At 48.5% G+C, this 16,427-nt stretch overlaps 2 protein-coding genes across 15 annotated transcripts in view; both read right to left on the bottom strand.

Moving 5' to 3' along the window:
- LOC119394536 (talin-2) overlaps positions 1-16,427 on the bottom strand; it is a 612,547-nt gene that overhangs the window by 323,950 nt on the left and 272,170 nt on the right. The window contains exon 22 of the mRNA XM_037661859.2: positions 13,744-14,064. Coding sequence (XP_037517787.1) covers positions 13,744-14,064 — 321 coding nt within the window. The remainder of the gene's footprint in view (positions 1-13,743; positions 14,065-16,427) is intronic.
- Positions 14,896-16,427, bottom strand: part of LOC125758500 (octapeptide-repeat protein T2-like) — a 7,506-nt gene continuing 5,974 nt past the window's right edge. For 7 of the 14 annotated variants that reach the window (XR_007416131.1, XR_007416133.1, XR_007416134.1 and 4 more), the window contains 2 exons: positions 16,379-16,405; positions 15,791-16,133 (listed from right to left, as the gene is read on the bottom strand). Coding sequence is in view for 7 of the 14 variants with exons in the window: in XM_049415823.1 (XP_049271780.1) it covers positions 14,911-15,211; positions 15,823-16,133; positions 16,379-16,405 (639 nt within the window). In the remaining 7 variants the exon portion in view is untranslated. Of the gene's footprint in view, positions 15,212-15,790; positions 16,146-16,378; positions 16,406-16,427 lie in introns of those variants that run through there. The other 7 variants (XM_049415823.1, XM_049415820.1, XM_049415819.1 and 4 more) reach the window with 6 other exon arrangements.

The raw sequence follows: 16,427 nt of genomic DNA, 5'->3' as shown, positions 1-16,427 counted from the left end.
TGAAAATAAATTTGGGAAGCATGGGAACAAACCAAAAGGATTCAGTCCTTGTGAACTGTGTTCCAGGTCTATGGCCCCGTCTATTACACTGTTTGATCCTCGCCTCTACAATAATGCGGGGTACTGGCATAGGGGAAGAAGCACAACAGAGAAGAACAAAGTGGGAGCCAGCCCTTGCATGGTAAGGATGTGCTCCATAGCTACAACTACAGGCTTTCAAGTGTTACACTGTTCGGTGCTGTGAAACTTGGAATTGGTCCTTTCTGGTGGATCACAATGAATGTGGCAGAACACTGGCTGGACACTAGGATTTGTTAGTTGCACATCTGGGTACACATATTCTAATTTGTTTCTTCAAAGAATGTTGCTTTTGGTCCTCGTAAAAGGTTACTTGACTGAGAAAACACAACATTGGTTTGTTTTGACTCTAGAGAACGAAAAGGCTTCGCATTGATCACTGAACGTGAGAAGAAACCACCTTTAACATCCTCCAAGTCTCGGGCCCCGGCTGCTCACTGTTCCGCCGAGTGCCTCTTTGTTGTCTTCTTTCTCTGGCTGCCGCCAGTGCCCCCCCCTCCCCTCCGCGATTAAAACCAGTATTTCCCCCACCCGCAAGCAGGGGGTGGGGGACATGCTGGTCTTCTCAGCAATGAAAGCAAAAAAACAGTCTAAACATGAACACGTTGCTCATGTTTAATCAGTCACTTTTTTGGTTTTTTGCCTCTTTTTGTTACCTTGCACAAATGAGATGGTTGTACGTTATCGTGCTTTTCCGTTGCTATTTATTCGGTTTCAATAAAAATAAAATTTCAGTTGCGAGTCAGCACCCGTGTTTGCCATTCCTTGCTTGTCCGTGTTTTTCGCGCTGCTTATTTCGTTCAAGAGAGGAGAACGGAAGAACGCAAGTGCTTGGGGCCTCTACGGGCCATTTAATCCGCTGTGGACAAAGAGGCAAAAGCAAGAGGAGTGAGAAAAATACAGTATTACCTCTTTAACTCGAACTCGCATATCTCAAAAAATCGGCTAAGTCGAAATTTTCCGCAGTACCGAACGATTTCCCATCGGTGCAATGTATTTATTGCCCTTTATCTCAAAGTATTTCCGTGCCCACTTTCGGTTATCTCGAAATCTCGAGTGAGAGTGGAACAAAAATTTCGCCGCCGAACCGTTGCACAAAATGCTAGTGGCAAAATGTCTGCGTTTCACAAGGTTCGCGCGAGGCTGCCGCGCTTTCGACGAAGTGGACACTGTTCCCGAAAGTGAAGTCGGAACCCAGCGGCATAACAACTTTGTCAAGCAACCCTGTGTCATTCCCTTGAAATCAAACGGAATTCTAGGGAATGGCAGGTGGACAGCAATGAAGGTCTACAGACAAGCTAAGTCAGACTCTTTCTAAGCTTATAGGACACGCCACATGCGGGTGCACGCATCTGTTTTTTGGTGTTTATGTAGGTGAGCGAGTGCAAGCTTGTCTCTGTGTACTCATGCATCGCATTGTTTTTCACCTTGCATTTCACCCGCTCCTCCTGCTCTCTCGGCTGATGCCAGCTGAAGTGTCTGGGCGTGTATCGGAACAGTGTCTCTTCTTCGTGGGGTTTTCTTTTTTTTTGCGCAGCCGCATCAGGCTCAATGAAATAAGGCTTGGGTGCCATGGGAAGGAAGGCAGACAGGAAGACAGGCTCAGGGTCATCCTCACAGAAGTGGGGTTTCTGCGTGGGTTGTGAGGTTTGGGTCGACTTGGAGTGTACGCCGTTCGAGACTGTCGAGGAGGCCAGAGCTGCGCCGGCTTTTACGTGTCGACAGTGCGAGAAGATCGACACTATGAAGGTTGAGATGACATCGCTGGTAAAACAACAGGCCGATGACAGCAAACTGTTGATTACCAATCTGGAGGCACGTTTCGAGCGTGAAATCAATGCCTACAAGAGCGAGTGTGAGGCTCTGAGGGTTACACTCTAGAAGGAGTACAAGGAGGGGAGCACCACAGAGTGCGAAGCGCTAAGGCAGGCGCTACAACAGGAAGAAAAGCTGCGCGAAATCCTACGAGATGAGATCGCCGTTTTAAGACTGGCCTTGGAGGAGATGACTGCGTGCCGATCGGCAGCGGCCCCCTCCGGTACAGTGGAGGCGCCTCGGGGAGACGGCACGGACTTCCACGAGGATGGAGCGGCGAATGCGTCGAGTTCGGGCGGGACTGTAAAGGCGGCAAGGGAACCTGAGAAAACCCCACCCACACACCGGGGTGGGACAGGCAATGTGCAGACCAAACCAAAGACGAGGGCGAAATGCCGCCCGGGAACAAATGGCGCACAGGCTCAGACTACGAAGTCCAACGTAGTTCGTGGGGGACATGAGGAAACTCTCTCCAGGGCGGGAAGAACAAGACCTGGCAGGACCTAAGGATCAGGTAATGCCCGGGGCTGCTCTCAAGCGGCACCTGGAGAAGCTGGGCGCGTCGGCACGGCAGGATAGACGTGCCTTCGTATATATGGGGACGGGAGCGGCGCCAGGTTAAAATGGGTAGCGCTTAAGGCTGTCAGCTCCGAGCACTATTGACCAAGTGGCTGCAGAAGGTCCAGGGGCATCGGTTCGTGGTGTATGCCCTAACGGAGAGGGGATCTGGCAGCGAAACCCATATCAATCCATGTAGGGATTGGAATATGGCTGTGCGGATGATGTGCGAGGAACTGGGGCCGTGGGTAGAATTCGTGGGCGCTAGTTGGCGACCAGGGCATGGACAGCAGGGCCCGTCCTACCGGGCTGACCCAGCAGATCAGCTGGGACAGAGCCTGGGGAGGAGGTTGTGTGCGTTTTTAGGCCTACGAATGCCCACCAGACACTGGAGACCGCCCAGCCAATCGCACCCAGCAGCGGAAATGTTGATGACAGCTCTGGGACAGGCCATCATACAGATGGCGGAAGGACAGCATCCCCACGAGAACGGGAGGAGGCGCTCCCAGGGGGGCCCCCACAGGTGGTAGATATAAGGACCCCCTTTGGGCGGGCCTCCCACGAGAGGCATACCCGCAAGAGGAGGCGCTGCAGGCGTAAGAGGAAACAAGATATGGTTTTCTACCTTAACCTGCAAGGGGGGCGAAAGGAGGCGAAGTGGGAGCAATTATTCCTCCTACTACAGAAAGAAAACGTTACGGTGGCCTGCCTGACTGAAACTCACCTACGTGACGAGGAGACACCTCCTCCAAACAGGCAGTTTGTCTGGTCAGGCCTAAACCGCACTAAGGGAGAAAGAAAAGGCGGGGGCCTTGGTTTTCTCACCAAGGTAGACACCCAATGGGAAAGAGTCCAAAGAGACTGTGAGGAGCACATGTGGCTCACAGGAGAGATTGGGGGAGTTGAGATTGCCCTGGGGCTGGTGTACCTCTGGACAGGTAGGGAGGTGCATCAAAGGAACACAGAGACCCTGGCCTGTCTGGAAAAGGACATTACACAGATAAACAGGCCAGTGGTAGTAGTGGTGGATTTCAATGCCCACATAGAGGCATTGGATGGTACCACCGACAGGGCGGGCAGGCTGCTGCTTGAATGGACTGAGCGGCTGGGCCTAACTTTGCTCAATGCAACTGAAAAGTGTATGGGAAGGATAACATGGGCGGTACGCGGTATGTCCTCCTGCACTAACTATTGCTTCCTGTCCCCTGTCCTTCTCCCAAAGCGGTCGTATATGAGCATCGATAGCACTGGTGAGCTAAGCCTGGGGAGTGACCACGACAGCATCTTTCTGTCTTTTGGGACTAACCCCCCAGAAACGAAGCGCGATGCCCATGCAGGTAACCTGAGGCCTCTGTCTGACGAGGCCTTGGAAAGAGTGGTGCATCAGCTCGAGGAAGATGCACCTCGTATGGAAGGGCAGGGATACGAGGAGCTGCAACAGTGGATCAGGCGGACAATATAAGCAGAAGCCGGACGAGTGGCGAAGGGGCGGTACCAACGGAAGGCCTGGTGGGATGGAGAGGTTGCCGAGGCCCTGGCTCAATGCAAACAATGCTGCAGACGACACCGGCATGCTTTCTGCACTGTGGTCGTTGTACCTAGAGGCAAAAAAAGAAATGGCTTCCATGGTACAACGTAACATGAGCACGGTAAACAAGAAGCTGCTGCGTACCATAAAGGAAGCGGGGCGTGACTCAAGCAGAAAGTTCTGGCAGCACATAAAGGCCCAGCAGACAAACTCCGATCTCCCTAGGCATCAGCTGAGGGATCCGGAATCAGGGAGGGTAATGGAGGGCGAGGAGTGCCTGCACCTGATACGAAGGGATTAGAAAACCAGCGCAAAACCACAGGACACACAGGAAGGGGACGCACACAGCGCTGAACTCTCAACAAATTTATTGTGAAAAACCAAATGCATCGCCTATAAATACACATGAACCACTCGCATAATAGTGCGTCACTGGACATAGCGCAGATAAGCCGCGAATAGCACAACCAAGACCGATCACATCAAACGCCTCCGTAGATACTCCATTTCCTTGGGCAATAATGCGATTGACGGGGTGCTGACACAGTTTTCACCCAACTGCGCTATCTTATACGCTTCAACAACTTCACGTGTTAGGCGGTCCCTGTGCTTGCTGACAACAATACATTTCTCAAAAATAGGTGAGCACGTGCACGACCTACAGTGGATGGCTAACCAGCCATCTTGTCCACGTTTTACATTGTTGTCATGCTCTCTCATTCTATCGTTAGCACAACGACCCGTCTGTCCTACATAATATCTACCACATGTGAGAGGAATCTGGTACACAACATTTTCAATACAATCGATATACCTAGTTCTGTGCTTCTTCTGACAACCTTCTTCCCGGTTCATTGAATTGCATGGCCTCGTCAAACGGCAAATACTGTTTAATTTTGCGGGAGCAGAAAACACCACCTTAATGTTTGCTTTTTGCGCGATTCTTTTCAAGTTATGCGATGTTCTGTGTATATATGGAATGACAGCGACTTTTTCTTTTTTGCCCTTTTCTGGTTCCCTGGGACCAAAATTCGCCGTTGAGCCAAAGCGCACCGCACCAGTACTCCTCACCATGGTGAGACAAGTATCTCGCCTTGCCACTGAAGGAGAAGAAGAGCGCTGCATATCCGAAGCCGTGGACGAACTTCAACGCTGCCAGCCGAGTCGGTCGCAGTTGCCGCTAAAAGGTGTGAAATATCTTCAGGAACATTCGCTATGTGTTCTACCTGCCGACAAGGAGGGTGGCTTTACCGTACTACCTGTAGGAGTGTACAATGGTAAGGCGCAGCAAGCTGTTGACTCTGCATTTGTCCAGCATGATGTTTCCCTGAAAAAATTACGAACTAAAGCTATAAAAATCTGTAGCAATCTGAATCTTGATAATCTGCGTCGTAATATAGCAGGCAGTCCAAAGGACTGCTTGGAAATATTTTTCAGTGCCAAAACACACAAGGTGGATTTACCTTTTAGAGCTATAGTGTCCGAGAATGGCTCTTGGCAGAAATGTGTTGCAGCTTTCTTGCAAAAACATTTGAATATTCTAAATGTCAACGACCTCTTTCTAGTCAGAAGTTCTAAGGAAGTGCTGCAATTTGTGACGAGCTGTGACAAAGGTCTGACGCCTTTCTCAATAGATGTTAAGGACCTGTTTTATTCACTACCGCATGACTTGTTATTACAATGTGTGGAGAATGCCATTCAAGAATTTGGTTCCACAGCGTTTCAGAACACATCGGGCATTGCTGTGAATGCGTTTTTAGAATTGTTGACCTTCTACTTAACGTCAACTTTTATTGTTTGGAATGACAAGCCCCATCTTCAAAAGACAGGAGTGTGCATCGGTTCGAGTATAGCCCCAGTGTTAAGTGACTTGGTTTTAGCGTAACTTGACAGGCCCGTATGTGACGCCTTACATTCCACAAGAGTGGTAAAAGTTTTTAGGTTCGTGGACGATTTTTTTAATTTTCATTGACGGTGACCCTCACGAATTTAAGACTAACGCCGACAATGCCCTCGCTGTTTTTAGAAATTTCTTTAACCCCCTGGAGCTTACATGCGAATTCCCTGATGAGGGGAGACTTCGTTTCCTGGATGTTTTGTTTCACATCAACAGGGATCACATATGTTGGATGTACCAACCTCGGGGTGAAAAACCCCTTCTCCCTTTCAGCTCGGCACACTCAAAGCTGGTAAAACGGGGTATTGTTAACCTTAGCTTGACCAATGCGCTCGAACGGACATGTCCTCATAATCTCTCAGAAGCATTAGGACAACAGGTGAAGCGACTGGTAGCCGCAGGCTATCCTGAACATGTAATCGTTGCTGTCGCAGAGAGCATGCGCAAAAAATTTCGAGCATGTAATAAAGAAAATCATGAACCAGAAAAGGGCAAAAAAGAAAAAGTCGCTGTCATTCCATATATACACAGAACATCGCATAACTTGAAAAGAATCGCGCAAAAAGCAAACATTAAGGTGGTGTTTTCTGCTCCCGCAAAATTAAACAGTACAGTGGAACCCCGCTGTTACGTTCCTCACTGCTGCGTTTTCCCGGCTGTTACGTCGTTTTCCGCCGGTCCCGGCATAGCTCCCATAGGATACAATGTATTGGGAACCCCGCTGTTACGTCGTAACTGTCGGACCGTTCCCGTATGATACGTCGCGAAGTGCGCTTGGAGCCAACCGAGTGACTACCAAAGAGAGCGGCCATGATGCATTTTCACGCAGCTTGGCCTCGTTTGACCGTAATATTAGCCGCATGAGAGGCGCAAGCAACAGAATTTTTCAACTGATGCAAACAAAAGCATGGCCTTCGAGATTCAAATTGCAAAGATGGCGTCTATGACATAACTGCTCGCGAAAGCAAGGCCTTCGACATTGGCATTTACTATTGACAAAAGCATAGCCTTTGAGATTTGTATTGCACAAACATGGCGTGTATGACGTAATTGCTTGCGAAAGCAAGGCCTTCGAGATTGGCATTCACTTCTGCCATCGCGTTGGCGTAGACTCATCATCATCGTTATTTGTCGGAGAACGGGAGGAGTTCCGAGCTGGTTGGAGCTCGCATGGTCGTGCGTGCGGTTCGCGGTCGGACTCGCCGTGCCGGTCGTGATTGCGTGTGCTTAGTTCTTTCATGCCTACAGCTGTTGGTGTTAAAAAAATCACATACGTTGATTACATTTCTGTGGATGAGGCCGTCCTAAGCTCCGCGTTTCTATCCATCGACTAGATCGCGGCTGAGCGCGCCAAGTTTCGTGCTGCTCGTAAGAATTGAAATAAAATTCTGTACCACTAATTATTTTGCCGTTTTTCCTGTTTTTCGGCTCTTACGTTTCCCGTCTGTTACGTTTATTTCCTACGGCCCCTTCAAAAACGTATCAGCGGGGTTCTACTGTATTTGCCGTTTGACGAGGCCATGCAATTCAATGAACCGGGAAGAAGGTTGTCAGAAGAAGCACAGAACTAGGTATATCGATTGTATTGAAAATGTTGTGTACCAGATTCCTCTCACATGTGGTAGATATTATGTAGGACAGACGGGTCGTTGTGCTAACGATAGAATGAGAGAGCGTGACAACAATGTAAAACGTGGACAAGATGGCTGGTTAGCCATCCACTGTAGGTCGTGCACGTGCTCACCTATTTTTGAGAAATGTATTGTTGTCAGCAAGCACAGGGACCGCCTAACACGTGAAGTTGTTGAAGCGTATAAGATAGCGCAGTTGGGTGAAAACTGTGTCAGCACCCCGTCAATCGCATTATTGCCCAAGGAAATGGAGTATCTACGGAGGCGTTTGATGTGATCGGTCTTGGTTGTGCTATTCGCGGCTTATCTGCGCTATGTCCAGTGACGCACTATTATGCGAGTGGTTCATGTGTATTTATAGGCGATGCATTTGGTTTTTCACAATAAATTTGTTGAGAGTTCAGCGCTGTGTGCGTCCCCTTCCTGTGTGTCCTGTGGTTTTGCGCTGGTTTTCTAATCATGTACAACCAACAAGCCCAGCTCTCCGCACTTTTGGGATACGAAGGGGCGTGGCTTCCAAGCTTCAAACTACGGTGGGCCACCGGGAGGAGGACGAGCTGGCATCGGCACCGCCACGTTGTGACAGCATCACCCAGCGGGAGTTGGACAGAGCGATAGGTTGCCTGGCGGGCAGTTCAGAGGCTGGCCCAGACGGGATTCCCCCTGGGCTGCTAAAGTGCACAAAAAGGCAGACTCGGGAGGTTCTTTTGGAAGCACTGAATGGACTGCTAACATCAGGAAAAATATCGCAGGCCTGGAGATGTATGCGGGTACGCCTGATATGGAAGCGGGGAACGGATAGGGAGCTGCTGGACAACTACAGGCCCATCACCGTGACATCTGCTATGTATAGGCTGTTTTGCCACGTTATCAAGGCGAGACTACAGTGATGGGCGGAGGAACATGTCCTAGGAGAGCTGCAAAATGGATTCAGGCCTGGCCGTTGCCTGGAAAACAACCTATTTGTTGTCACCCAGGTGATGGAAATTGCAGCAAAGGAAGAGCGGCCCCTCCTGTTTGCCTTCCTCGACATACATGTATCTCAGGCTTACGAGAGCATTGAGCAGGACAGGCTATGGTTAATCTTGCAGGTGCTTGATATGCCAGAGGAGTGGCGCAACCTACTGCAGCACCTTTATGCAGACGCCGAGGCAGTGGTTCAGTGGGGCAACTTGATCACTCCCCGGATTCAGGTGTCTAGGGGACTCAGGCAGGACTGTCCGATGTCACCACTGCTCTTTATGCTGTACGTAGCCGGAATGGAGAGGAAGCTTTCAGAGTCTGGACTGGGGTTCAATTTGAACTACCTAGAGGAGGGTTTTCAGAGGGTACGAAGGCTGCCTGCCCTCTTCTACGCAGATGACATAGTCCTGCTGGCGGACAATGCTGCCGAGATGCAGGCTCTGCTTGAAATCTGTGTGGGGGAGGGTACAGATCTTGGGCTGATCTTCAGTGCAAGAAAGTCTGCGGCCATGCGGTTCACACCACAGGAGGCAGTGCGGGACCCGCCCCTCCTGCTGCAGGGCAGGGAAATTGAGTGGGTGGACAGTTACAAGTACCTCGGGGTAACGGTGACGGCAACGACGAACTATATATGCGGGTACGAGAAGGAGTTGCGTGCCAAGGCTTTAAGGCGCCGGGCCTTCCTGGGCTCACGAGCTCTGTGGGCCTTCAGCAGGTACGAGGTCACCAGGGAACTGTGGAAGGGTGTTGCGGTCCCTGCTCCGACTTTCGGTAACACTGTGGTGTGCCTCTCGTCCGCGACTAGGCAGGCGCTCGAGGTTCGCCAAAGGGAAGCGGGTCGCACAGCCTTGGGGGTGCACGCCTTCACTCCTAATCAGGCAGTACAAGGCGGCCTTGGGTGGTCGTCTTTCGAGGCGAGGGAGGGAGTCGCCAAACTCTCTTACAAGAGGCGCCTCAGCGGCCTGCCAGATGGCCGTTGGGCCTGGGAGGTGTACAAGTACGTACACCTCCGGTCAGTACAGACGAAATGGGTCGCCCGAACCCGCTCGCTGTCGGAGCGATACAGGGTGGAGGCTATCCGGCTGACGGTCCCCCTCCAGCGCAACACAAGGAAAAAGGTGCGAGAATCAGTAAGCGCGGTGGAGACCGAGAGATGGAGGGAGTCGGGACGAGCGAAGAGGGCCCTGGCCTTGTATCAGGATGGAAAGATCGATATTGCTAAGGAGGCTTTTTATGACAACTCCAGGGGCAGCGGGCTACTGTGCGAGGCGCGAAGTGGTGTACTTAGGACACGCTCGCTGCGCGCCAGGTACACTGCCGAGCTTGACACGATGTGCCCCATGTGCCAGGATGCAGAAGAGACTATTCGGCACATTGTGCTAGAGTGTACTGGCCTGCAACCTGCGACACATGATTCTCAGGACTCTGGCACCTCGGGACAAAACACGATGGGCGCGACAAACGACAACAGCGCTTTGGCAAGGGCTCTTGATTTTCGCGGTCCGGCGAGCCGCTAAGCTGGGAAGCGGTGGAGGCTACGAAGCGGCGGCTCGAATGCTGGTGAAGAAAACAGGTCAAGCAAACGCGCGCGCCGCGGCGGTAGTGGCGGCTATGATGCGCCGAGGGCACATTGGATTTGACCAACCTTTTTCTTTCCTTTTTTTTCTTCCCTTTCTCCTCCCACCTTTTAAATTTTCTTCTCAACTTAACCTTCGCTTTGTCTTTTTCTTCCTTGCCTGATCCGGCATAGCCCGTTGATCTTCCGCTCCAAAGGGAAGAGGCAGCAGACATCATCATCATCAACATCACGCCATAGACGTGCACAGAGGCAGGCCCTGCAAAATAGCATGCGTCGCACACGTTTTGTTTACCGTCAGAGATGCGATTTCAGCATTTTATCTATACAAGACACGTCGCTCGGATTTTCTCGTCGGCCGTGCGATGTGGTGAGGATAACGCCGCCAAAGCAAAGCAAGTCACTGATGCTGCAAAGAAAGGTAGCCCTAATCAAAGAAGCAGATTCGAGGCTCGAAGTTCCGGACGTCAAAACGGCGCTGTGTGGTTGCACCGTGCGAGAAAAGCCCCTTCCCGTCACAACATTAACAAAGAAGGCCGATTCTCTGGACTTAGTGGTGGGCTACACTGATCTCGCCTGCAACATCGACTGGTTTGACCATTTAAGTGAAACAACTTGGCGTCACGCACGATGATCACGGCAGTGTCGACGCAGCTACTCAAGGGTTGACGACATCAGCCGAGACAAGAAACATGTTTCGCTTGATGCAAAATAAAGTTGAGCGCAGCAGTGCGGATGATCGCCACATGCAATGTGTTAAGCAACTCGAGAAAGCTTTGCTAGGTGCAAGTGTTACTGCGAGGCAGTGCCAAAAATACAAAGGCAGTGCCGAAAAACACAGCTGGTTGACAGCTCTGGTATGTCATTATCTTTCTTTAAATTCTTTACAAAGAGCCAGTTAGGCCCTCCTGTTAAGAAACTGGTCAGTAGTGACAACGTTTTTAGATAGAACTGGACTTCTCAATAGAATTTGCGCAACTTTGCCTATCTCGAAAATCTGCTTAACTCGAAATTTTTTCTGGTTTTTAACACTTTGAGTTAACGAGATATTACTGTAAAAGATAAAGAAAAGCGACAATGCAAAGAAAAACTGCCTGTGCATTAGGATCGAGTATGAAACCGAAATCACGTTTGCGGTGCTAGCACTCCCATCAGAGGCGTCAGGTGCATTGTCATCGCCATCACACAATGGTGAACAAGCACATTTTGTCGCCAGTTCGCATTGGTTTGCATAGGATCTGTGTTTGTATGTGTTTCCTGTAAAGTGCAAATTGGTATGTGCCGTTTTCATTATAAAAACACACAACAAAGGAAGGCTATTTTGCATGCCGAGTATAGCTGTGTTGTGTCTTTTTCGTGTGCCCGATACTTGTGAATGTGAGTAGCGTGAAGGGAGATCTTCAGCTGCATGTTGATTAGGAAAAATTACTATGGGCTGAAAACCGGACTTCGAAGACAAGCTAGCAGACTTTCTTAAGCAACTCAGTGTCTAATGACTTTGTCAAGGTAATAGCATGCGATCAAGGCGTATCCAGAAGTGATCATAGAGTCCGCAAAACAGGATCAAAGAACACAAAGAACACCCAGGAGAACAAAGTTTCCATTGTCTGAAGGCAAATTGCGCTTGCTCTCCCTTTTTTTCTAATCATCAACTAGGGGCACGTCACAGTTTTATGTTAAAATGTGGCAGGATACATTCATGTGCATTTTTATTTTGAAGCCGCAAAATGGGATGCACATTAGACTCATGCAAATACAGCATGTGAACGCATGGTTTTTTTTATCAAGTTGAGCCAAATGAATGCTTTTTCTCGTCATTTTCCCCCCATTATATGTCTATTTCGTTCAGTTTCTTCAAGTAACACAAAGTAAAAGCTCGTTAATTCGTATTTCACGGGACCGGAAAAACTGTCCGAATTAACAGAATGCCGAATTATCGAAAGTATCAAGAAAACAATAAATAAATGTTTATCACATCAGTGCAGTTTCATTTCCTTGAGGAATATGCAAATACAGTAATTATTTTGCATAAGAGCAGTGCAAAAGCTGCAATTTTCGTCATTTGAGACTTACTTCACAACATGAACACAGCTCAGGACCCCCCTCTTAATCTGAAACGTGCTCTCAACCCATACCTTATCACAGAGAAACAACGCAGTTGTGGGTGGCGACCACGCATTTCTGAAAGCCGCAGCCGTTTTGGGTGTCCGTGAATGCAGTTTTTGTTCCTTTGCGTCGCACGTTTGTGACGTTTCGCGCACGGTGTGCTCCGAGGATCGTCCGAATTAACCGGGTAGCGGCAAAATATGACCAAAATTAACAAGCGTTTTATGCCATTAAAAAATGTGTACACTGGCCAGGACCAGTGAAGACGCCCGACTTATTCGATTTTTCTAATTAACGAGCTTTCACTGTATTTGGATACACTTGGCATAGTCTTTTCTGCAGGTACTTCTGATAAGCCAAATTCCTGATAAGACGAACAAATGACCACCATTCCTCCAAGTTGGTCTTAATGGGAGTCTACTGCATATGGGCTGCTGCGTGTGAAAAACTTAGTCGCATGCTCCCATCATCTACGCATCAGGTGGCTTCCATCAAAGATATTGTTCTCAAGAAAATCCAGCAGGCAGCGGCAGTTCCTGACCCACCACAGCCTCAGCTTGAAGCAAGGCTGTACCCATACCGCAAGACAATAAACCCCGAACCCAGGCATGCTGCTAGATGGCTACACAGTCAGTGCTTTAGTGAACACCACACATGACCACTTGGTCGTAAGCGGATCCTTGGCCACCAAGACAAGGAAAATAAAGAGTGCACAGGAACGCAAGGGCAATTAACAACGCCAACACACATCTTCCCAACAACAGTCATTGTTCATGACCATACTTACCCATGAAATTCATTATCTTGCAAGAGTGCTCCCGAGATTTGTTTCTCGGTACCGCTAAACCACATTGGTGCAGTCATTGACCGAAGATTTGAACCAGTATAGCTGCCCGCAGATCAAGCGTAACGACCGGCTATGACACCCAGGAACCGTGCCTTGTAAGCACCTTAAGTGACTGTCCTGCTGCGTACCAATGTCATAATTATGGATGGCACTGGAACTGCAGTGGACATGAAAGTCGTTGAGAAACTGCTGCTGCTGCACCATGAAATCTACATCGTAAGATGCTACAGAGGTTTTATGAGCAGGATTAAGGGCCTGGCGGGCCAATGTTGTGGCAGCTTGTCTGAGGCCCTTATTGCTGTTCATACAACCTCTACAGCACATCGTGTTTCGATCCTTTGGCTCCAACCTGTACTTTGGATGCACATCACAAGAGCGATAGCTAAGCCTAATGGCAGACACACAGAGGCAATGCTGACAAAGTTCAGCTATGCAATCGTGAAAGCAAGTGACATGTTTCTTCGTCAAAAGTGGTGCCCCGCATGGTATCAGTTTCAGCTGTTGCTGCTACCTTCATTGCAATGCCACAAAGCCACACCGAAATTTGCATATAACCCACACATTCAAATTGATGCACAGAGTTTTCTGTACTTTTCTTGCAGGCTATACGCGAGCAGTGCATCAATCCACCTACACCAAACTAATAAATCAAAAATAATAAATTGACCACAGCTTGACCCATAGCTATTTAGAATTACCATAGTCAAAACGTCCTGCCTGCCAGTGGCTAATGTTTGAACATACCTTGGCCTGTCGCACCATCTCCGGTGCATCCCCAGTGCTGGAGAAGAGCCGGTCAGTGGCGTCCAAAATGGTGTCCAGTGCCCCGTCCTGTGCCAGTGTGGCCCGTGCACGCCGTTCGGGTGCCCCTCGGATGAGCAGCAGCAGTTCTTCAAGGGCCCGGCTGACCTGTGCGGCCGCTGCACGCAGATCGGACAGCAGGGGCTCCTGGTGGGTGGCCTCCTCACAACTGGCCACAATGGCATCCACACTCTTGCCAACCTCCTTGGAGGCTTCGGTCAATTGCTCCTGACAGCTGGGGCTCGTGATGGTTGGTGCCACTATCTGCAACACAACCGATCAACATCCCCTTGAATGGAAAAACATAGCATATGCCAGTCACATTCCACATATGGAACGTCACATGACACCCCAAGAATTCCCAAGTGGCTCGCACATACATTCCAGAGAAACAGCACTTGTTTTCACAAAGAGGGCATTGAATCTAAGGCAGTGAAAGATAAACTAATAAGGAAGGTGGTTCACACCGCAGAGATTTCATTTACATGACAAGGGATTTACTTTAGTCATCTTCAACACAGCCAAGACAAGCAAGATAATGCAAAAATTAGCGCAGCTTGCACAAAGTTGCGCAAGGCTGTGTCACAGCAGCGCTGGCGGACTAGAAGAAGAAGAGGAAGATGACAAAGATGAAGAAGATACAGAGACCGCGTAGTTGTTCATGAAGAAGACAGTTCCATTACACCACACGGCAAACTATACTTGCTTCACCGTACTATACATGGCCGTGCTCTCTCTTTTTTTCCTATCTTGCTTTATATCTCTTTCTCTCTCTATCTATTTCTGTCGCTGCCTTTCTACTTTCTCTCACTTTCCTTCTTTTTTTCTCTATATTTCTCTCCCTGTAGTCAGTCTCTCGCCATCTATCTTTTTATCAGTTTCTTATATTTGTTATTTCTATCTGTATCTCTATCCCTCTGTAGTAGGGCTCTCACCTTCTATCTTTTTCTCTGTTTATCTCTTGCCTTCTAACTCTGGGTATTTCTGTCTTTTTCTCTCTTCCTTCACTTTCTTTCTTTTATTTCTATTTCATTCTATATCTTTGCTTCTTAATCTCTCTCTCTCTGTGTAGTTGGTCTCTTGCCTTCTGCCTTTTCCTATTTCTAGCCTTTATCCATTTCTTTCTCTCTCTCCCTCTGTGTAGTCGATCTCTCGCCTTCTATCTTTCTCTCTGTTTCTTCCCTTTATTTCTCTCCCTCTGTAGTCGCTCTCTCGCCTTCTATCTTTCTCTCTGTTTCTTCCCTTTCTTATTTCCTTTTCTCCCTCTGTAGTTGCTCTCTCGCCTTCCATCTTTCTCTCTTTCTTTCCTTTCTTAATTCTTTCTCTCCCTCTGTAGTCGATCTCTCGCCTTCTATCTTTCTCTCTGTTTCTTCCCTTTCTTATTTCTCTCCCTCTGTAGTCGCTCTCTCGCCTTCTATCTTTTCTCATCGTTTCTTCTCCGTTTCTTATTCTCTCCTCTTAGTTCCTTTCTATTTCTTTTTCTCCCTCTGTAGTCTCGATCTCGCCTTCTATCTTTCTCTCTGTTTCTCCCTTTCTTATATGCTCTCCCTCTGTAGTCGTCTCTCTCGCCTTCTATCTTTCTCTCTGTTCTTATTCCCTTTCTTAATTTCTCTTCCCTCTGTAGTCGCTCTCCTCGCCTTCCTATCTTCTCTCTGTTTCCTTTCCTTTCTTATTTCTTTTCTCTCCCTCTGTACTCGATCTCTTCGCCTCTAATCTTTCTCTCTGTTTCTTACCCTTCTAGTTTCTTCTCTCCTCTGTAGTCGCTCCTCTCGCCCTTCTATCTTTCCTCTCCTGCTTCTTCCCTGTCTTATTTTCTTCTCCCTCTGTACTCACTCTATCTGCCTCAATCTTCTGGTTTCTGCCCTTCTAGTCTTCTCTCCATCTGTAGTCGCTCTCTCGCCTTCTCATCTTAGTGTTTCTTCCATTCTATCTTCTCCCTCTGTACTCACTCTCTCGCCTTCAATCTTTCTCTGTTCTTCCCTTTCTTGTTTCTTTTCTCTCCCTCTGTAGTCGCTCTCTCGCCTTCTATCTTTCTCTCTGTTTCTTCCCTTTCTTATTTCTTTTTCTCCCTCTGTACTCACTCTCTCGCCTTCTATCTTTCTCTTTGTCTTCCCTTTCTTGTTTCTTTCTCTCCCTCTGTAGTCGCTCTCTCGCCTTCTATCTTTCTCTCTGTTTCTTCCCTTTCTTATTTCTTTTTCTCCCTCTGTACTCACTCTCTCGCCTTCTATCTTTCTCTTTGTCTTCCCTTTCTTGTTTCTTTCTCTCCCTCTGTAGTCGCTCTCTCGCCTTCTATCTTTCTGTCTGTTTCTTCCCTTTCTTATTTCTTTTTCTCCCTCTATAACACTCTATCGCCTTCTATCTTCTCTTTGTCTTCCCTTTTGTTTCTTTATCTCCTCTGTAGTCGCTTTCTCGCCTTCTATCTTTATGTCTGTTCTTCCCTTTCTTATTTCTTTTTCTCCCCCTGTACTCACTCTTAGCCTTATATCTTTCTCTTTGTCTTCCCTTTCTTGTTTCTTTCTCACTCTGTAGTTGACTCTCGCGCTTCTTTCGTTGTTTTTCATTCTTATTCTTTTTCTACATCTGTACTCACTCTCTCGCCTTCTATCTTTCTCTTTGTCTTCCCTTTC

The sequence above is a fragment of the Rhipicephalus sanguineus genome, chromosome 5, assembly GCF_013339695.2.
Source record: "Rhipicephalus sanguineus isolate Rsan-2018 chromosome 5, BIME_Rsan_1.4, whole genome shotgun sequence".
Taxonomy (NCBI): domain Eukaryota; kingdom Metazoa; phylum Arthropoda; class Arachnida; order Ixodida; family Ixodidae; genus Rhipicephalus; species Rhipicephalus sanguineus.
Note: the sequence above shows the minus strand (reverse complement) of the source record. Positions and strands in the feature narration are given on the sequence as shown.